Source organism: Capsicum annuum, chromosome 7 (genome assembly GCF_002878395.1).
Source record: "Capsicum annuum cultivar UCD-10X-F1 chromosome 7, UCD10Xv1.1, whole genome shotgun sequence".
Lineage (NCBI taxonomy): Eukaryota > Viridiplantae > Streptophyta > Magnoliopsida > Solanales > Solanaceae > Capsicum > Capsicum annuum.
This window is the reverse complement of record NC_061117.1, coordinates 5,954,040-5,977,301: the sequence shown is the minus strand read 5'-3', so window position 1 is coordinate 5,977,301 and position 23,262 is coordinate 5,954,040. Positions and strand designations below refer to the sequence as shown.

Sequence of the window (23,262 nt, the reverse complement as noted above, 5' to 3'; positions counted from 1 at the left end):
TTTTAAATCTTTCAAATATTTATTAAATGTGATACTAAAAGATTAAAAGAAAAAATTGATTTGTACTTTTAATTTTTTTATGTTATTCATTTTAATTTATTTAACTAATTTTAATTTGATATAGAGTTTAAAAAGATAAAAGAAATTTTGAATCTTAATAGTTTTAAATAAAAGACATTTAGAATGTGAAAATTAAATTTAAAAATCTTCAAAAAAGGGAAAAAGTATTTTTTAAAACAGATTTTAAAAAAAAGTAAGATACTTAAAACAAAAAAACTATATTTTAAATTTTTTGTTTTATCAACGTATTCCAACTTGTGAATTCACCTTTTAAAGATGCTATAAGTTTTAAATATAGGAGTATCAATATCATTGTTCGAAGAGATGTTTTCAAATTTAAAAAGTAAATAGTTTCAATTAATTTGAAAAATCGATTAACCTTTCATTATCGATTCAAGACAAAATAAGATAACATAAACTGACACAAAAAATTATTACAATGCAAATTATTAAATTCCTATTGTCAAAAACATTTTTATATATGACTTTAAAAAATATCGTAGAATATGTTTGAAAAATTCTTATAATTACACAATAATAAAATTATAAGTTTTTATTGGGCCCGTGCTGACTCGAGTTATATCATCTAGTTTAAAGAAAGAACGTTGAAAAAATGGGTAATGAAAATGAAGTTTTTTTTTTTCTTTAGAAAAAAAGGAGAAAATGATGACAGTCTATATGAACATATTATATTTTATTTTAAATAGAGTAAATTTCGAAACACGGGTAAGATAAATATTTTTTTTAAAAAGGATCAAAAATACTCTTGAACTATCCGAAATAGAGCAAAAATACTCTTTGATAATTTTTTGGCTCGAAAATACGCATTCGTCAAATTTTTTACTTAAAACGACCCCCCTCTCTAACGATTGGCCACCAAGCATGCCATATGGACAAAGAATGTCACTTGAACAGTCCACGTGAAAAATTCTTCACTTAATAACCATCATCCCTATTTTAAAATCTGACCCATCCCAAGAGGCGAAAGTAATAAACGGGTAAATCGATCAGCAATCTTCATTGCAATCGTCTGAAACTGCATGAGATACAAAAACTTAGAATTGTACAACACAGTTTCATATACCAAACGAGGAGAAAATCAGAAAACATGCACTTACCTGTTTGATAATTTTGTATATCAGTTTGTCTAAGGTAAAGAGAAGATATGATTAAGCTCCAATAATAGCTCAAAAATAATCCTCAAACTTTGCATTGATAGAGAAACCATCAAGCAGGCTATAAAATGCACTCCTGAATCTGAAACATTTATACATATCAATCAAAATCAATGAGAACAGGAAACAAATCACTCGAGTGACCTAGAATATGATTGAGTGGAGTTGATAGCATTTGAGACTCTCCATTTGTGTTCGATCGGATCGATGAAAACCGTGTTCGATCGGATCGAAGAAGAATGCAAGGTTGTTGATCGACTTATTCATTTATTACTTTTGCCTCTCGGGTTAGGTTGGATTTTAAAATAAGGCTAACGGTTATTAAGTGATGAATTTTTCACATGGACGCTCCAAGTGACGTTTTTGTCCATGTGACATGCTTGATGTCCAACTGTTAGAGTTGTGACCCGAATTATGTTGAGTGAGCCCGGATATGGACTTTTATGTTTTTGGGCCTAGGACTTATTTGTATGCACATATTATATAAGTGCATTTAGTGGGTTGTTTTGGGTATTCAGAAAATTCAGCCTTCTCCATATTGTACTCTCTCTCCATTATAGTGAAACCTCTTTTGCCTCTGCCCGTGATTTTCCCGGCAAGGGTTTTCACATAAATCTTGTATTGTTCTTATTTTTCCTTTTGCTTGTGGTTTGCTTATTTTGTCCGAATCCTAACAAACTGGTATCAGAGTTTGTTTGATTATTTTCTCGGGGATGGCAACCATGAAGTATGATATTTCGTTGTTGGATCGCAACACCAGATTTTTGCTATGGCAGGTTAAGATGCGGGCTATGCTCACACAGATGGATTTGAACGATGCTTTATTAGGGTTTGAAAAGATGCCCTCATTGTGGACGGATGAGGACAAACGACGTAAGGATTGAAAGGCTCTGTCTCAGATCCACCTTTATTTATCCAATCAGATTCTACAGGATGTTTTAAAGGAGACCACAGTTGCTACGTTGTGGTTGAAACTGAAATTAATGTGTATGACGAAGAGCCTAACAAGTAAGTTGCATATCAAGCAACGACTTTATTCCCATCGTATGTTTGAGGGTGCGTCCTTGGAGGATCACCTATCTGTATTTAAGGAAATTATCTCTGATTTAGAGACTCTGGAGGTTAAGTACGATTAGGAAAATCTAGGGTTAATTTTGTTTTGTGGTTGTTGCCTGCATCATACACGAACTTTAGGGATACAATTTTATATAGTCGTGATACCCTGACAATTGATGAAGTCTATGATGCGTTTTTCTATAAGGAGATAATAAAGCATCTTGTGAATAGGTCAGAGACTCAAGGAGATGGTCTCGTTGTTCGAGAAAGGACTCATGAGAGGAATTCTGAGGGTGATGATAGGTTTAGGTCCAAATCCAATAACAGAAACAAAACCTGAATTACTACAAGAAGAAGGGCCATATTAAATTCGAGTGTTGGAAGCTACAGAATAGAGAGAAAAGAAAAGCTCCAAAACCGAAGGGAAACTAACCAGAGAAGTCCGGTGAAGCCAGTTTTGTAAAAGATGGCGGTAGTGATGGAGAATTCTTGGTAGTTTCTGATAGTAACTCCAAACCTTGTGAGGATTGGATTCTTGATTCAGCTTGCACGTTTCATATGTGTCGTAAATCGGGATTAGTTTACAATATATGAAACTGTCTTTAAAAGTGCTGTGTTGATGAAAAATAACACACCTTATAAGAAAGCTGATATTGGAACAATCAGGATCAAGACGTTTGATGGGGTTGTAAGGACACTTGGTGATGTGCGGTATGTCCCAGACTTGAAGAGAAATCTTATTTCCTTAAGTACCCTTGATTCGAATGGTTATAGGTACACTGGTGAAAGTGGAGTCCTAAAGGTGCTCTTGTTGTGATGAAGGGACAGAGAAAGTCTGCAAATTTGTATGTCCTGTAAGGCTTTACTGTTACAGGTAATGCAGCTGTTTCTACCTCCTCTCTATCAGAAAGTAACATTGCTAAACTTTGGCATATGCGCCTGGGGTATATGAGTGAAAATAGGATGACTGAACTAAGTAGGAGAGGATTCTAGATAGGCAAAGTATTACCAAACTGGAGTTCTGTGAGCATTGCATTTTTGGGAAGCAGAAGAGAGTCAAATTCACTAAAGGTATCCACTCAACTAAAGATACACTTGATTACATTTATTTTGATCTCTGGGTCCTTCTAGAGTACCTTTTAGAGAAGGTGCAAATTATTTGTTGACTATTATTAATGACTATTCCAGAAATGTTTAGGTGTTCTTTCTGAAGCAAAAGAATGATGTGTTGCCTACTTTCAAGGAGTGAAAGATTATGATTAAAAAGCAAACAGGGAAGCAGGTAAAACGCCTCCGGACTGATAATGGTTTAGAGTTTTGTTCTAATGAATTTAATGCTCTGTGCAAGTCAGAAGGAATTGTGACACACTTGACAATTCGTCATACTCCGCAGTAAAATGGTGTGGCTAAACGAATGAATAGGACTATAATGTGGAAGGTGTGTTGTATGCTCTCTAATGCTGGTTTACCCAAGTCTTTTTGGGCCGAAGCTGCTTCCACAGCTTGTCTTCTTATTAACCGTTCTTCCTCAGTCGCGATAGATAAAATGACTCCACAAGAGGTATGGTCTGGTACTCTTGCTAGTTATTCTGACTTGAGGATATTTGGATATCCTGCGTATGCTCATGTTGATAATGAAAAGTTAGAACCTAGATCTGTCAAGTGCTTATTTATAGGTTATAAGTCTGGTGTTAAAGGTTATAAGCTTTGGTGTCCAGAAAGCAGAAATGTTATAATTAACAGGGATGTTGTGTTTGATGAATCTGTCATGCTTTGAGCTCCCTCCGAATCTAGTGCTTCACCTCCAGATGAGCTTAGTGACATGAATCAGCAAAAGTCAAGCACCCATGTTGAATTGCATATTGGAGCAGAGTCTACACCAGTGCCTACTTCTCAGTCTAGCCTGGAGATACAGAGTGATACTATTTCATCTTCACCACCAGTGGTGCCACAATATTTTATTGCTAAAGACAGGCCTAGAAGAGATACTAGACCTCCTCAAAAGTATGTTGAATCTGATTTAGTTGCTTATGCATTGAGTGTAGTAGAAGGTGCTGATTTCGATGAAGATCCTTCTTCTTACTTAGAGGCAGTTAGTTGTGATGATTCCGGCCGATGAATGATTGGTATGCAGGAGGAGATGGAATCACTTTATCAGAATGGCACATGGGATTTGGTGAGATTGCCTAAAGATAAGAAAGTTATCCGTTGTAAGTGGGTATTCAAAAGAAATAAGGAACATCGGGAGTTGAAGATGCTAGGTACAAAGCATGACTAGTAGCTAAAGGTTACAGTCAGGTTCCAAGTGTTGACTTCACAGATGTGTTTTTTCCAGTTGTAAAGCATAGTTCGATTCGAGCCTTGCTGGGTATTGTGGCCATGCATGATCTTGATCTTGAGCAGTTAGATGTCAAAACTGCATTCTTACATAGAGAACTTGATAAGGATATCTATATGCAGCAACCAGAGGGTTTTGTAGTCTAAGAAAATGAGGACTATGTATATTTGCTAAAAAAGTCTTTTTATGGCTTAAAACAGTCTCCCAGACAGTGGTATAAGAGGTTTGACTCTTTTATGACCTCCCATATATTTCGGAAGAGTAGTTATGATAGTTGTGTCTACTTCAAGGAGGTAAGTGATGGTTTATTCGTGTATCTTCTCATGTATATTGATGATATATTGATTGCAATAAAGGATATGAGAGAGATAATAAAAGTCAAAGCCCAACTCAGCAAGGAGTATGAGATGAAGGATCTAAAAGTAGCAAAGGAGATTCTTGGCATGGAAATTATGAGGGATAAAGAGAAGTGTAAGTTATATTTGAGTCAGAAAAGGTATATTGAGAAAGTGTTTCACAAGTTAAATATGCAAAATGCCAAACCTGTAAGTACTCCATTGGCAGCTCACTTCAAACTCTCGGCCACTTTATCTCCAAACACAGATGATGAACGTGACTATATGTCTTGAGTTTTATACTCTAGTACCGTCGGGTATCTTATGTATGCGATGGTGCGTTTCCTGACCAGATTTATCTTATGTTGTTAGTGCAGTTAGCAGATACATGGCAAATCCTGGCAAAGAACATTGGAAAACAGTTCAGTGGATTTTCAGATACTTGCATGGATCTGCTGATGTTTGCTTGCAGTTTGGGAGAAATAGAGATAGAGTAATCGGGTATGTTGATTCTGATTTTGTAGGAGACCATGATAAAAGAAGGTACCTTACAGGCTATGTTTTCACCATTGGTGGTTGTGCTATCAGTTGGAAAGCTACTTTACAGACTACGGTTGCTTTGTCAACTACTGAGGCAGAGTACATGGTTATTACAGAGGCTTTCAAGAAAGCCATTTGGTTGAAGGGACTATTTGGTGAACTTAGCAAAGACTTACAGATTACTACGGTCTTTTTCGACAGTCGGAGTGTTATCTTCCTTACAAAAGATTAGATGTTTCACGAGAGGACAAAGCACATTGATGTTTGGTATCATTTTATGCGTGAAGTTATTGCTCGTGGTGCTATTTTGATAAGCAAGATTAGTACCCATGAAAATCCTGCTGATACGATTACCAAGACACTACCAAGTGCCAAGTTTGAGCATTGCTTGGACTTGGTAGGTGTTAGCTGTTGAGATGTGCCCTTAGGGGCTTTTGTGGAAGAGGTGGAGAGTTTGTCCTGAAATGAATTTGAGTTCTCAATTAAAATTCGTGTCAATTTGGAGATTGTTAGAGTTGTGACCCGAATTATGTTGAGTGGGCCCTGATATGGACCTTTATATTTTAGGCCTAGGACTTATGTGTATGCACATATTATATAGGGAGAAGAACAAAAATATCACTTCCGTGTAAAATAATATCTTCGAATTAGCCACTGAATTTGAAATCCCTCTTTTTAGCTTTTTTAATCTTTTTGACCTGACAACAAGTCTTTTACCGTTTCGGTTGTTCCTTTTGTTTCTTTGTTTTTAAAAAAAAAAAAAATTATTGAATTATCTTTTAAAAAAAAATTCACTAGTCCATTTCATTTTTTCTCCTTTTTCGCAACTCTTTTTTTAAAATAAAAAAACGCTTTCTGTCACTAATTTACTCTTTTTCCTCCTTTATTTCAAAGAACTATTGATTTTTTTAAAAAAAATTCTATCACAAAAAAAATCAATAATTATAAAAATTGGATTATTATTGTATAAAAGACTTTTTTTTCAAATACATATTTGATATCAAATACTTAAATACATATTTTATACAAATAATGATACAACTTATATACACATTTTGACAATAATTGTATTGTTTCTATACACATTCACTATTTAGGTAAAATAATTATTTAGATACAAACTCTATATAATATTTATGCAGTTTATATACATCCTATAGATTTACATATTCTATACAACAATGATACAAATTCTATGCAGATCATATATAGAAAATATATTCTATATAATACAGTTTTTATACACATCATATACAAACCTTAAATATACAGTTTTTATATAGTTTTTATACACATCATATACAAACCTTAAATATACAGTTTTTATACACGTCATATAGAAACGTTAAATATATAGTTTTTATACACATTGTAGACACGTGATTTTTGACCCTCTCCGAGTTTTAACCTATTTTCAATATTAAATATTTATATTTGGTCTGATATTATTTAAATTCTTATTTTATTTTTAAAAACTTTTTAGTTAAAAAATAAATAACTAAATAAAGTTAATTTTGAGATATTTTATCTTCATTTTTATTCTAATTTATAAAAAAAAATTACAAAAAAAAAATTAAAATATATTCCTTTTCTAAATTTTAATAAATAAATAAGTAGTTTTAATACTATTTTAATTATATTTATTATATTTTCTTAAAATAGAAAGATTATTTAGTTATATTTATATTTATTATTATTATTATTCTATTATTTTATTTATTTATTATTTGTCTTTATTTATTATTATTAATAGAAAAAAAAAGAATTCTATTTTTAAAATTTAAATTCTCTCCTTATCTGAAGTAACCACTCCCCCAAATTTTTTTTCCCCCCAACAATTCCTTATTTAAAGGACTCTTCACTCCCAAAATTCAACTACATATCATAAATCACAGATTGTATTATACATTATCTGAAAAAGAGAGTGAAAATCAGAGAGCAAAAATCAGAGAAAAAGAAAACATCAGATAAAAAGAGAGGAAAAGAAAAAGCACTGTATCTGAGTTTCGTATTTCCGTTCGAGTTTCGATTCCGGTGACGATTTCTTGTTTTAACACAGGTTCTTTTCGATCCTACGTTATTTATTTTTGTAAGTTTTGCTGTGAACCAAGTTATAAATAAAGTTAGTTCAATGACTTAGTATGCTAAGTTCATTATTTATGGGAATTTCTTGTTCTACATCTTTATTTTTAATTTGTCCATTGTATTGGTTCAACGTTAATTAAATTAGACTGATTTCAAATATTAAGATAACTTTAAAGGTTGATTAAGCGTGGATACGAGAAAATAGGGGTTTCGTCAGTTTCATGTTTTCTCCGTAGCTTTAACTTTAACTTTGGAGTCATGTCTTGGCAAATTTAAGACGAAGTTCAAATAAGTACATCTACTAGTAATTTGGATTAAGCAGTAGAATTGATTACTACGAAAAATGCAGAGATAGTTTATTCCTCCTTTTGGAGTCTAGTATTTTGCCATTCTTTACTGTCTACTTTTGTTAAAGTACATTGAAGTGAAAGTTTGTGTCATTTTTTTTGGGAAAACTAATATAGTTATGGCCTTTTATTGGAATTTATTGGTTGTTAACTTACTGTTTTTCAAAATAAGATTGTGAGATAATATACTAAATACAACAACAATAATAATAAAGTGCATTTTGCCAAATTACCATGCTTGAAATTAAAGTCACGTCTACAGGATATAAAACATATACATGTATATAAAATAAGTAGTCAAATAACCTGCATAATGTTGTTCGGTACATTTTTCAAGACTTGTATTTATTATCATTGTCATTGCATCTCTATAGAACTTTGTGTTTATACATGTTATGATCGTTAATGGTATAATATCATATTTATTTGAGGGATGTACCTTTGTCCGAATCATTTATTCTGTCTCTGCTTTGATTGAATCTAGACATCATCTAAGGCCTAAACAAATTAACCATTGTGAGAAAAAAAATGAGTTGCGATTTTATTCAAGATTGATCATAATTGATAAAATAAAAAAAGAGGAAACAACTATTTATGAGGGAGAGAGGCGAGTTGCGGACTAAACCAAAACTTGTTGCAAATTTTAGAAGAAAAGAGAAAAAAAAAATGAGAATATAGATAAGATAAAATTGTCTTGAGTTTATAAGAGATGAAACAAACGTCTTTTAACGCTAGACAAATTTTAGGTATTTTTTTTATATTTCGTCTCAATTAAGAATGCGGCGTACGCATCTCTTTGAGACATTTAAAATTCAAGGATGCAATAATGCACTTTGGCAAATACTTTTCTTCAATTTATTTAACATAAGAAACGTAGACAACTATTTTCGATATAATAAATGAGCAACTTTAGGCCTCAACACAATTTATTCAAAATAGTTTTTGGTCAAGATAAGTCAATAATGAGACCGTGCTAGAACCATGGGACTCTAGGGGTGCCTCACACCTTCCCCTCGGTCAACAGAATTCCTTACCCGATCTTCTATTTTCGCAGACCATAATAAGAGTCATTTCCTTTTGACTAGGGATTCAAAAAGGTGACTTGGAACACCATAACTCAATTTCAAGTGGAGACTCTGTAAATAAAATAATCCTTATTAAATATCGTCACTTTAATTGGAAAAACCCTTCGACTCCGAATCCCTCAAGCGAAAAAGGGGCGTGATACACATCATATACAACCTTTAATATACAGTTTTTATACACATCATATACAAATCTTAAATATACAGTTTTTATACACATCATATACAAACCTTCATTTCTCTGGAATCTCCATAGATAATCAATCCTATGCAACCTCGAATCATAAAACACATTTTTTTTAAAAAAAAAAACAATCCATTTCCTTCAAATTTCTTCGTCACATACCTATCCACTATTACTTTAGCTACAACACAATATCTCTTTTCTTCCATCCCGATCAACCTCTATATTTTGCATATTTTCTCTTCTTTCATTCCTCTATCTCATTTTTCATCCACCCACATAATTCACAAACTCAATTCAATTTAGATAACCTAAATAGAAAAAAATTAAGAAATAGAAGAAAAAAGATATGAATTTTGTTGGGTTCTTTTAATAGAAAAAATTAAAAATTAGAAGAAACGAGATATGAGTTTTATTTTGAATCCATAGAAGTTTTTTTCTTCAATTTCATCATAACTAACTTCGAATCAAATGATTAAAATTTATTTTTATTTTTTTAAAAAGACTATTTCGAATGAGAAATTAAAGAAGAGTCACAAAACCCTATTCGAAAACCAACTTCAAAAAGGAAAGTGTACTTAGCAGTTAGTCTTTTATTTTTTTGGACAAAGTACAAGCTTTTTTCATTTTAGCCTTAGCTAAAATCGTAAAATAGAAGGAATGGGCCTTATTAGACAAATGGCTACTAAATGGTATTTTAAAAGTCCGAAATGCTATTTTTGTTCAAAACGTGAAAGTTGGGCAATTTTTGTAAAAAAAAAAGGTTACACAGTATCCTTTTCCCTATTATATAAGATTATAAGTACATTTAGTGGGTTGTTTTGGATATTCAAAAAATTCAGTCTTCTCCGCATTATATTTTCTCTCTCTATTATAGTGAAACCTCATTTGTCTCTGCTCGTGATTTTTCCTGCAAGGGTTTTCACGTAAATCTTGTGTTGTTCTTGTTTTTCCTTCTGCTTGTGGTTTGCTTATTCTGTCCGGATCCTAACACCAACTGTTAGACAAAGGGATAATTTTGAGCAAACAATTTAATGATGGGGTATTTTTGAATTAAAAAACTAACAAAAAATATTTTTACTCCATTTCAGATAGTTCAAAATATTTTTAACCATTTTCCATATTCTTTTAATATAATGATAACGTTTGTCATTATATAATTTATTCATTTGTTTGCCTTTTCAAATGTTTACATTACTTTGGAAATATTTTGCATATAATGCCGAATGACCTCCTATAAAAAAGTAAACTGTATTAATAATCATTATATTGATGTTATATATAACTTCAGTCTTTATATATATATATATATATATAAAAGTCAACATATAGAATTTTCAAATATTTGTCAAGAAGTTGGTGATGACTTGGAAAAAAATTGTGGAAATACATTACTGATTTAATTGATGATGTTTTTTCATGTTACGAAATTTTCTTTTCTTCTTTATCTGCATCGACAAAGTAAAATGCATGAAATTGATTAATTGACTTACTCATCATTCTTTAAATATTTTTGAAATTGTTGGGATACATTTGTAAAAGGCGTTATCTATATCTATAATCTATAATCTATAATCTATAATCTATAATCTATAATCTATATCTATATCTATAATCTATATTTATATCTATATCTATAATATATAATCTATAATATATTAAAAGATATATTAAAAGTGTGAAGACACTTAGAAAAGTCATTTAAACTTTTTGTCCTTCGCAGTAGATAAAATCGTCCTTTTTACTTTTTTTTTCTCCATTTATTATTTTATTAAATTAAGGACTCCTAAAAATATAGGAAGAAGCTGAGTAAATAGATATATAGAAAAAATTCAGAGTCCAAAAATACATAATATATATATATATATATATATATATATATATATATATATATGAAAAGAAATTAAAAATCCTAAAATATATGTTAAAAAACTATTACCTATATAAAGAGTTCAATTATAATTGTGCCTAAGCAACACAAGACACCCAATAGTGAATTTTTGAGGTGATTCTTTTTAGTTGAATAGTTTATTTTTTTTTTAAAAATCACATGCATGGGATTTTGAGATTTTGCTTGAATTATTGTAGTCCCTAGTTTTGTTATTTTCCGCCTCTTTTAGTTTTTTTTTTTTTTTTTTTTCAGTTTTTGTGATTGTTTTTCTTTTTTCAATGATCCAACTCTATGTTAATTGTCAAATTAATTCGCTTATATCAACATCACATGTAGATGCAGTACTTTTTTCTGGTTAGCTAATATAGATGTTGTAAATCGTTCCGTTAACAAGAATTAATATTTTTGCTGGCACTCATTATATATTGTTTGACAATCGCATCAAGCTTGACATTCGTCGCAATTCATAATTTATCCTTATGATTAACTATAGTTATTCTTCAATGTATTTTTCTCGTCTGTCAATTTCCTCGTATATTGTTATTCAAAGTATTAAATCATGAAATTTGAATGAGTTGAAGTTATAATGACATGTAACCTTTTTTGTTACTCATTTGAAAAATTATTTGTATTTTTTTTTCGGGCGAAAGTAAATTGCATATTGTATATCTTTATTGGTAGGATGATCCACTTGATTAATTTTTTGTTGTTGTTGTTGTTGTTGTATTGATAGGTTGATCCTACCTATTTTACAAGTACACAACTTAAGATTTCAGAAGATAAAGAAATATCGTGTAGCTAAAGTATGATTATCAGCAACTTCACTTCTTCTTCCAGAGTCTTTGAGAAGACGCACTGATTAGTTCTGAAGGCAAGACTTGAATGTGGTAACATTCTTTTTAGATCTTTACATTGCCCTATAAAACTTTTATATTTACACGAGTTGTTAGTTTGTTTCCGTAGACATTATCTACATATTTAAAGATTTGGGATCTAGAAATTAGGAAGAAAAAATTGATTATTTCTTCATTCTTGAGTTATCTACATATTTAAAGATTTGGGATCCAGAAATTAGGAAGAAAAAATTGACTATTTCTTCATTCTTGAGTTATCTACATATTTAAAGATTTGGGATCTAGAAATTAAGGAGACAAAAGTTGATTATTTCTTCATTCTTGAGTGACTACTAGACGGAAGAGTGCATTAATACACAAATTAGAGCAAAATTTGTGAGGTGAAAGAATTGAATTCAATAAATTGAGGTACACGCGCGAGGTGCACACCACTAAACTAGTATATAAATAGATATTTAACTTTGATTTCAGATGACATATAAATATAAATACTTTAATTTTGAACATACATATATAGACACTTTCGCTCGTCTTTACTGTTAGTTGAACACTCTAGACATCTTCAAAATTTATATGTCACATAATCATCGGATGTTCATGAGGCTGAATGGAGGTGCCTATATATGCATATTCAAAGTTGGAGTGCTTATAACTTTTGTTGAGGCCAAGTTCGAGTATCTATTTATGTGTTATTCCTTTACAAATTTCTGTCAGTTCGTTGCAACGAAATACTAGGAGTGTACGGCCAGTGGATTTAAAATTTATTAGGCTTGTAAAGGCTCGAAAACAAGTTAGGGCCAAGTTGAGGCTAGGCGTTAACTTAGCATAAGGTGTTCTGAAAACAGGTCGAGCAAGTTGAGGCTTCACGTGAACTTAGCATCAATTGTTGGATGTTTTGATAACCGATCCGAGCCAAGTTAAGTTTAGGCATCAACTTAGCATCAATTGTTGGATGTTCTGGAAACCGATCCGAGTTAAGTTAAGTTTAGGCATCAACTTAGCATCAGTTATTAGATATTCTGAAAATCTGTTGAGCCAAGTTGAGACTAGGCGTTAACTTAGCATCAATGGTTGAATGTTCGAATCTATATCTATGATCTATATCTATATCTATAATTTATAATCTATATCTATATCTATATCTATATCTATATCTATATCTATATCTATATCTATAATATATTAAAAGTGTGAAGACCTTTAGAATAGTAATTTGAACTTTTTGCCCTTCATTAAAAATCTTCATAATAGATAAAATTGTCATTTCACTTATTTTCTTCATTTATTATATTATTATATTTATAATATTGACTCCCAAAATATATGGGACAAATTTTTCCTATATGCAAAAATAGGTCTTTTAAATATATGGTAAAAGGGCTATATACATGAAAATAAGGAGTCCTGATAAAAGAAAAAAAATTCCGTATGTACATATTTATTTTTTAAATAAATAGAAAGAAAGATTTCTTTTGTCCTTACTTATATATTTTATATAATTTTTATCATCTTCATCATAAACAATTAGCAATTTTGTCTTAATTACGTCTAAACTTGCTTGGCATAGTAGGTTTGTTTCATTACTTTACTGTTTTTTATATTTCATTAAGTAATCTTAGGCTTTTGTTTTCTTCAGTGATCTTTTAAATAGTGGTTGTACCACTTCGTTCAATTATCAATATTAACAAGAAGTTTTTTTATTATAATCAATTAAAAAAAATACTTTTAAAATAGAATATAAAAATACTTCTATAAATATTGAAATGCACGTTAAGCTAGAGAAGAAATTGGTTTACTTATTGAAAAAATATGATTGTTGTTCATTTAACTTGATTCAATTGCATGTCTAGATTGGTGGATGCTCAACATAATAGAATTCAATGTGTGGATATATATATATCTTCTTTGTTTTCATTCAAGCATTTTTTATGTCAAAATTTTCGCTCAGACAAGAATTATTTTCATCAAAACTGAAGTTTTGTGATCACTATTGTATTATTTTGTTGTAGTTTAATGGTCATAGATGAATTTACAGGTGGTAGATGAATGTCGGTCGCCTTTGAAAATTTTTTTTAGATAAAAGTTGGGTTTAATTGTATTGTTTTTATATCTATGTCCTGAGATTTTTTCTTTTGTGTGTGTGTAAAGATAAAGTTTAGTTATATTATTTTGATATCTCTATTGTCGTATTATTTTGTCGGAGTTAACAGGTGGTAGATAAATGTTGGACGGCTTTGAGAAATTTTTTGTGTAAAGGTTAGATTTAATTATATTATTTTGATGTCGCTATCATCGTATTGTTTGTTGTAGTTTACAGAATAGATGAATGTCTATCGACTTTGAGAAAATTTTTTGATAATGGTTAAATTTAATTAAATAAATTCTCCAAAAAATGTTGAATTTAATTATTGTATTCATCTTTATTATTTAAATAAATATTGTATTTAGTGTAACATTTAAACTCAATAAAGTAAGGTACACGCGTGAGGCGCTTACACCTAAACTATTAACATAATGAGACTAGGTGCCACTTAGCATCAATTATTGGATATTCTCAAAAAAATATCGAGGCTAGGCTTCAACTAAACATCAATTAACATGTAATATCTTACAACTAGATTAGTTTTAACATTTGATAGGATTAGAGTTTGCTACTTGACTTGATATATATATATATATAGATAGATATTCTTGTTAATCTAAATTTATTTATCCATTTGTATTTATTCTTGAACTTTGCAAATAATCTAAATTTATTTATCTAGTGTCATTAGTCCATAAGAGCTGATTGAACCACTTTAATTTGGGGCTAAAAGGATATTGGTCAAAGGATTCATATATTATCAATATCACGTGTAGTCGATTATATTACATTCACATTAATTAGATGAGAAAAGAATTTAAAATATTGTGTTTCGATGAATTTAAGAATTCAATTGGCAAAGAGGTGAGCGGGAGAGTCCAGAATACAACAGCGTATAAGTACAATAAGTACAGAGATTCATTAGACCAATAACAAACAACAAGAAGATATCCAGTGTATTCCCATACAATAGAGTCAGGCGAGGTTAAAAGTATACGCAATCCATATAACTAAGTTTTTTCAATAAACCCCGACTTAGGATAAATAATGAGTAGTATATAACAAGCAAAAAGAATAAAAATAAATAATAAAAAGAGATAATGCATCGATAATAAAATAAACAAGAAACCGACAGAATGGTATTATAAACTATTTGTGTATCCATTAGACCATTTTACCAAATTTATCTTCTTCTTTTTTATTTAAAAAAGAAAAAAGAAAAAAAAATGCCAATTATGGAGTATTATTTATTTATTTGTAAACATTTATAAATTGAAAATAGGAACAGTTATTTTAGTTGCCCCCTCCACGTGTTATGTTCAACGGCAGCACGTGGTTACACGCGCCGACTACATTCTCTGGCATTTCCGGCCACATCTGTCATCCAACGCCGTGTAAACTCGCCGGCGATCACTTTCTGATGGCATATTCCGTCCGAATCGCCGTCGTCGGCGACGTCGTAAGCTATCAATTTCATAATTCAATAATTTTAGCATTTTCATTAGCTCCTGTTTGGTTATAGATTTTGAAGTTGAAATTTGGAAATTTGAGCTTTTTGAAATTGTAATTTGGTTATTTGAGTTTTTGAAGTTGAAATTTGAAAATTTGAGTTTTTTGAGAAAATTCACAATTTGGGATTTTTGAAGTTGTAATTTGAAAATTTGAGCTTTTGGAAGCTGTAATTTGAAAATTTGAATTTTTGAAGCTGTAATTTGAAAATTTGAGCTTTTGAAATTGTAACTTGAAAATTTGAGTTTTTGAAGTTGAAATTTGAAAATTTGAGTTTTTGAAGTTGTAATTTGAAAATTTGTGTTTTTGAAGTTGTAATTTGAAAATTTGTGTTTTTGGAATTTGAAATTTTGAGTTTTTGAAGTTGGAATTTGAAAATTTGAGTTTTTTGAAGTTGTAATTTGAAAATTTGAGTTTTTGAAGTTGTAATTTGGAAATTTGAGTTTTTAAAGCTGTAATTTGAAAACTTGAGTCTTTGAAGTTGTAATTTGAAAATTTGAGTTTTTGAAGTTGTAATTTGAAAATTTGAGTTTTTTGAAGTTGTAATTTGGAAATTTGAGTTTTTGAAGTTGTAATTTGAAAATTTGAGTTTTTTGAAGTTGTAATTTTTGGAGTTTGAGCACAAGTGTAGTAACAACCATGAGGTCTCACTTCAAATTCTAGTGGAGATAGAAAAATACTAGGTGTTTTCTTTCTATCTATTATAGCCTCGGTGATAGTGTTATCTGGTACGTGTTCCTGGTGCGAGGTCTTAGGTATTTCGTGTAATTAGTCGAGGAGGTGGGCGCAAGGTGGTCCGAACACCATGTTTATAAAAAGAATTTAGGAATTTGAAGTTGTGTTTGGACGTGCATTTTAGTTGGAAAATCTGAAGTTTTGATTAGTGGAACTGTGGAAGTACCATAGCCAAGGGTGTTGGGTGTGCTAACAGAAGTCCTATATTGGTAGCTGAAAAGATTGGGAAGCTACATAAGATGTAGGATCTCTTAATCGTGTGGGCTTGGTCCAAAGCGGCAATGTCACACCATGTAAGAGTGTGGTTGGGCTGACTGATCCCAACAACTGGTATTGAAGCCCAGGTTAAACAAGATGTGTATGATGATATGGCGGAGTGATGGGGTGCGAGGCTCAGTTTACTTACCCTTATGAGCTTAGAGATACACGCACGAGAAGAAGCTAGTTGTGGGGGCTTCGATTGCCATGAAATACTCAGACGATGTGGGTGGTACACGGTGAATCTCGGGGACCCCGTGGATCGTGGTGATGAGCCACGTGGAACTTAGTTCGAGGGGGAGATTGTTGGGTTTGGGTGGCACACAGTGAATCTTGGAAATTGACCCTTGGGTCGTGACGATAGACCACGTGGAACTTAGTTCAAGGGAGAGATTTTTGGGTGCGCGAGCAAAAGTCCCTCATTGGTAGCTGTAAAGATTGGAAAGCTACACTCCTTTTGGGGAAGACCGTTCGGGCTTATTGTGAGACAATATTACACCATGTAAGAGTCTCTTTGGGCTGACTGAGCCCAACAGAGGGTCTTTTGGAGATTTATTGTGAGTGGAAGTACCAATATCTCAAAAACTGGCTAGAAACTTGAAGTTAATCTATGGACAAATGCTAACTTAATCAAGTTATGCTTTTTTTTCGTTTTTCTTTTTGTAATTTGAATTAGTTTAGATTGTTGTAGCAAGTTCGTATGTGTGACTTGGTGTTACTTTCCTTTTTTGTGGAAATGTTGGGAATTTTGAAGCATGATGATTGGAACCTAGAAGAAGACAGGAAGGCTCTTCAGTTCTTGAAGGTATTTGGCATCTTTATTTTGTTTCATTTATTCATATTTTTCTTTGGAAATGTTCTTCTTGTGCTAGGATTATTGTGAATATGCTAATTTCTTGAACGCATAAAGCTTATTTCTGTAGGTTACGAATAATTCAGCTAAAGTAACAGGAGTTAAATTTATCACGGTTAAACTTGTAAAAACTGATACAAGGAATTCAAGTCTGCTAACCAAAAGGTTGTTTAAGGATGTTTTTTTGATATCGTTTCCTGGTAAATTGACCAAATTTTTATACTTTGAGCTGATATTGAGTTTGATTCTATTAATTGTTAAATATGTGCCCAAATGAAGCTAGAATTTGGTTTATAATCTTAATGAAAGCTCTCTGAATTGGATTGATTAATTAAAGTCAGTCAAACGTGTCTTTTATTGAAGCTCTTGACTGCAGACTGCCAATTGTTATTACTCTTTATGCGTACACCAAGTATTGTAGTATGCATTAATAATTCGTGGTATGGGACATTATGGTACATTTTGTAAACCCACATAATACTTTCTTGAAATGGCTAGTTTTATCTTGTTTAATGGAACATTTGCCATGCTAAAGTTGCACCTAAATAGCCTGGCTGATTAAAAACATTTCCGGTGTAGATGTTGCATGGGAGGATAGATGACAATAAATTATGAAGTTTTACATGTCTTGCTTTTGTGTCTTAACCCTTGCTCTTTGATTCTCCAAGCTGAACCATAGCTGTATTTTGATGTGTAACACAGTTTTTTAGGCTAATTATGTCTCGCTTGCTCTTCTACTAAGGTTTTTAGTTGGAAGGAAAGAAAAAGTATCACTACGAACAAAATTAATTCGTATGGAACAAAAATAATTCGATCAAAATTATGAAAAATATCTTCGTACTTTATTCCTCTCGTTAGTGAATAATTAGCAATTTCTGCTAACTTTCTCCTCTGAAAAGTGGATATGCTTTGGGTATGACTTTTTCTACACTTAATTGCAGTTCAATTTTCAAGAACGTTATGAGTTATGAAGAAATTTGAGTCTCTCTGGAGTTCCTAGTGCTAGTTCGTCTCCATTCCGCTTTTGTGATATGGAAGAAACGATTTTTATCTGCTTTGGTATCTTATTACCTAACTAGTGTACGATTAGTAAATACCACTTGTGCTTTTGCATAGTTTTGAGGAATGATTTCAGTTACGTTTCAAACAAATGTTGTAGGCGTACAACATAACCATGAGAGATTGTGAAGCACAAGCTTCATTATGCAAAATTAATTTTAGAAACCAAACTTTCGGGAGAATCCCTAGTGTTTTCACTTTTTTTTTTTTTCTTTTTGTGTGTGTGTATGGGGGGGGCAGGTACAATGGAAGCCTTCGCTGGGGAAATCCTATTGCTTTTCTTTTATAACATCTTTTGGTTCATATACTTCTGTTAGCTAAGGATTTTTGTTATGTGAAAATTGCAGCCGGATTTGGTGCTCTTCACAGGCATGTTTTCTTGTTATCTCACATTCTTTCGACGGCTTATTTCATTCATTAGCCAAGTCAGATTGTAATAATTATTAGTTCACTTCATTTAATCCCTGCTTCAGGGGATTTTGGGAATGAAAATGTGGATCTAGTCCGAAGCATTGCAGATCTAGAGATGACCAAAGCTGTTATTCTGGGGAACCATGATGCATGGAATACTCAAAAGTTCTCTGGAAGGCAAGTTCAAGATCCATTTTGTCCAACTGTGTACACATATTTCCTCTAAATTGATTTATCTGGCTTTAGTTTAAGTGTACCTGCTATATATATCAGTACAGGATCACTAAGTATCAGACTGCCATGTGGAGTTACATTCTGATCCTTATGAAGGTTCAAATCAATCATGATATCTGAATTCAATTTCTTGAAACCAGAAATTAAAACTCTTTGGAACTCGTTTGACTGTCTACATGGTTGAGTTTAAAAACTTGATAAATTTGTTTTACAGGAAAATTTCACTTTCTTATTCATTTTCTGCTATTTGTTGGAATTCAAACTGTGGTAGATATGATGGCATATGATTTCTGGGTCGGATTAGTGTTGTGGCATACTGTGATTGGTAATGGCGAATGAGGGGACAGTGGTGGTAACATGTGAGTAGGATTAATTAGCATCGTCTTTGGTGGTAGAGCCTGTGGAAAATGATTGATGAATTTAAAGGAAGTTTTCCTCAAAACACATCTTTCCTAGAAACTTCCTGCATTAACTGTAAACAAGATAATGGCTTGAAAAATATGAAATATCAAACCGAACCGAGATCTTGTTAGATTCGTTTTTGCCTGTCCAATTAGTTGCAGGTCTTATTGACAAACTATTGTTCTGTAGTTTTGAGATGCTCCACCTCTCAAGTCTGGTTTGCAAAATTCATCTATTTTTCTCTTTTCTTAGTGTGTGCTGTTCCAATTGTAGGGAAAAAGATGCTGTGCAACTTCAGCTGGAATGGTACGTTTCTCAAGAAATGTAATTATTTAGTTTCAATATATCTATACCTCTATCAATCAAATAGTATAGCTATGTGCTCATTTATGATGTTTAGGACCTTCCATCTTGTGTTTCTCTCAATTTCAGTCACCCTTCTGTCTCAGAAGTAAAAGAAGCTAGATGATAAAATGGGTCACTGCATGATAGAAATTACATAGCCAGGATCCCTAAAGGTCCACTTGGTACATCTGCTGGTGGTTGGACTATGTACATCCGACACATGTACCAAACTGATTATGGAAAACAAAAGGTCATATAAATATACAATAAGAACATGTGCATATACACAGCATTCGGGATATCATTTGCTGTTAAAAGAAAACATAGCAATATAAACGTAAAGAATGACATCTCCTTTTGAAGGGAAATATCCATATGCAGATATTAAGAAGTACCACAAGCATAATTTTCCACAATGCTGGCTGGCACTTAAAAAAAGTTTTCCTGAAAGTTGGCAATTTGTAAATTTAATTGCCACAAATAATCCAAACTAAAATTTAAAAAATCTATGTTTTGTTGCATAAGTTTTTCTCGGCACAAGGAGCCGTGACTGATTTGAACAACAAAGATTGATTCTGAGATTCTGGCTCATGTTGCGAAGACTTCCTTTAAAATTTAACTCTCTGCGTATGAATTTGTCCGATGGTTCAATTCTTTGTATGCTGATTTATCTTGGAAAGTATATAAGGCATCAACTACTAAACTACCCTGTGTACAGTTTTACTTATTGTCGTAATTGAGTGGAAAACAAATATTAAGATTGATTTGTAAGTCATGTCATAACCAAAGAGAAATCATGATAAAACAGTGGTTTGTATCTACATTTTCAAGGACAATCTTTTTTCTTCTTTTGTTACTTTTCCTCGATCTACTTGGCTATCTGCTTATATGAATAGCTGAATACAGAAAAATGAATCGGACAGGCAAGTCCTTCCATAACAGCGGGTTTCTGTCTTCACCTATTTTGTGTGCCATCTTATATAGTATAAGTAAAATGAACCTACAATGTAAAAGTTATCTTGTTGGCGTGCTGACAATTTATGATGGTCAGTCTTGGTGATGAGCATGTTGGTTACCGTCGGATGGATCTCCCTATGCTGAAACTCAGTGTTGTTGGTGGACGACCTTTTTCTTGTGGTGGCAGGCCCTTATTTCGGAAACAGCTTCTCAAAGCAAGGTTTGTGGTCCTAATTAATCTCGTTTATTAGTTATTTCTTCAATGCACGTTGATGCTTCACCATAACTTTGTCTATAATTGGTGAATGTTGCTAAGTCCGAGTATCTAAGCATGTTTAGCACTATATTCATTTGATACAACTAATATTTCGAAGCTTGTGGGTTGATGTTTCTTATGCATTAGTGTGACTCTCCAGTGTAGACATCGACTCTAAGTCTTAAAAAGTTTACATGCCTGATTGACAGGTTTTATCTGCAAAATACTAGAATACTACATTACAAGTCATCAACAAATGACTGAATTTGTTTTTGGTCATTCTCCGCATGTTTTTCCATCTTTTTCTTCTAGTGTGGAGTTTTCTTCTAGCGTAAACTATGGAAATAACTTGATTTCCTGATATATAGAAGCTCAGAAACCTAATAACCTTTTCCAAAATGCTCTTTGTGGAAGAGAAAACCTTCCATATACAATTATAATCTAAAACCAATTTTATGGCTTCTAGTTCTTGTTTGATAAATAAAAACTTGAGCTATATGAAGGGAAAGGCTGAATAAGATCTTAGAATTGATTGAATGATACAGGAGAAATTAAGTAGTTACATAAATGCGTATAAACACTGTATAAATGGTATAATTTAAATCATCTCCTGCTGGACATCATTTTAACAAAAGATGATGTCCACAAGGCATTGATTGTTATTGTTATTGTGTCATCTCATGCACATAATTTCTGCAAGCTCAAGTTTCTGCTTTAACAGTCTGGTTGTAGCTTAGATTGTGACTTGCAAACTTTACATTATCTCGATTACCTTCTTAGGTATGGGGTCCGTGATATGGATGGGAGTGCTGAGAGAATCTTACAAGCTGCCATGGGCACTCCAGAGGATCATTCAATAATATTCCTTGCTCATAATGGTCCAACAGGTGTTATAGCTTGCTGTAATAGTAATTTGTAATTTTTTGCGATTTCAGTATTTACGAGTAGGGAGATGCAGGACTAGGTGCTAACGTGGATGACATCTGCGGAAGAGATTGGTTTGTTGATGGTGGTGATCATGGCGATCCTGGTAATACTCATGAATTGATCTTCTTTTTCTCTGAAGTCCTTGGTTCAACATAGACACCCAATTTAGCCCGATGAGAGTAAAGGGCATCCCGATGCACTAAGCTCCTACTATATGCGGGGTCTGGGGAACGGACAGACCACAAGGGTCGGTCAGCCTTACCATGCATTTTTGCAAGAGTCTGTTTCCACAGCTCAAACCCGTGACCTCTAGGTCACATGACAACAACTTTACCAATTATACCATGGCTCCCGATGAGAGCAGTGTACTTAAATCTTGATTAACCAAATCTTCTCAACTTCAATGGAACATTTTTTTTTCATTAGCGCGTGATTGTTTATTTTGTGCAGATCTAGCGCAAGCCTTAGCCCAATTAAAAGAGGCTGCTCCATATTCGGTCCCATTGGTCATCTTTGGTCACATGCACAAACAGCTTGCTTCTGGTAATGGCCTTCGCAAAATGATAGTGGTCGGAAATAACAACACCATATACTTGAACGGAGCCATTGTTCCCCGGGTCAGACCCCCATCCTTGACAGCAGAATCCGAAGGCACATCACGAGCATTTACCATCGCAGAAGTTTCAAATGGAAGAGTCGAGAAGATAGCAGAAACTTGGGTTTCTGTTACTGGAGACAAAACAAGATTAGAGGAGGAACATATACTCTTTAGTAGTCCAAACAGAGGCTCTGTCCATGCCTCTCTTTTGTAATCGGAGCATTTTGTATACCGATGAACAACACAATGTGAATGTATATCCGGACAAATTTGTATATGTAACATTATCATGATCGTCATTTTCTCAAGACCCCGCTTGTGGGATTACACTAACTATGTTGTTGTTGTTGTAACATGATCGCCATTACGTTTGGCATGTGTATAACGCAAACGTGATCCCAGACCCCCCTGTGCAGTTCAGAATAAATGCTAATGTTGTATTTTAGCTATGGGAGGACCAATATAATTTTCTTGTTTCACTGGGAAAGGAAAGATTAATGTTTTCATTTGTTGTTCAAAAGTCACTTCATATGGTAAATTATTTCTAGCTCTTCTGTTACAAGAGCCAATACAATGCCACATGTGGATGCACAATGCAATTATATCTTGAACTTAAAAAGAAAAGCAAAACATTTTTTCAAGTTGGACCCTAAGCCCTAAAGTACTATTGCATTAAACAAGGCAT

General features: G+C 32.5%; 1 protein-coding gene across 2 annotated transcripts; it reads left to right on the top strand.

The window, feature by feature from the left end:
• Window positions 1-15,223: 15,223 nt before the first annotated feature.
• Window positions 15,224-22,910, top strand: LOC107877658. 2 transcript variants are annotated; one of them, XM_016724344.2, is made up of 9 exons: window positions 15,224-15,492; window positions 17,290-17,340; window positions 18,795-18,816; window positions 18,921-19,035; window positions 19,768-19,800; window positions 20,891-21,016; window positions 21,833-21,939; window positions 22,011-22,082; window positions 22,430-22,910. In XM_016724344.2, the coding sequence occupies exons 1-9, from the start codon at window positions 15,349-15,351 to the stop codon at window positions 22,789-22,791; spliced, it is 1,032 nt and encodes a 343-aa protein (XP_016579830.2). In that variant the 5' UTR covers window positions 15,224-15,348; the 3' UTR covers window positions 22,792-22,910. The 2 variants fall into 2 exon arrangements, with proteins under 2 accessions (XP_016579830.2, XP_047271100.1); XM_047415144.1 differs by having other exon boundaries at window positions 15,297-15,492; window positions 19,768-19,818.
• The last annotated feature ends 352 nt before the right edge of the window (window positions 22,911-23,262 follow it).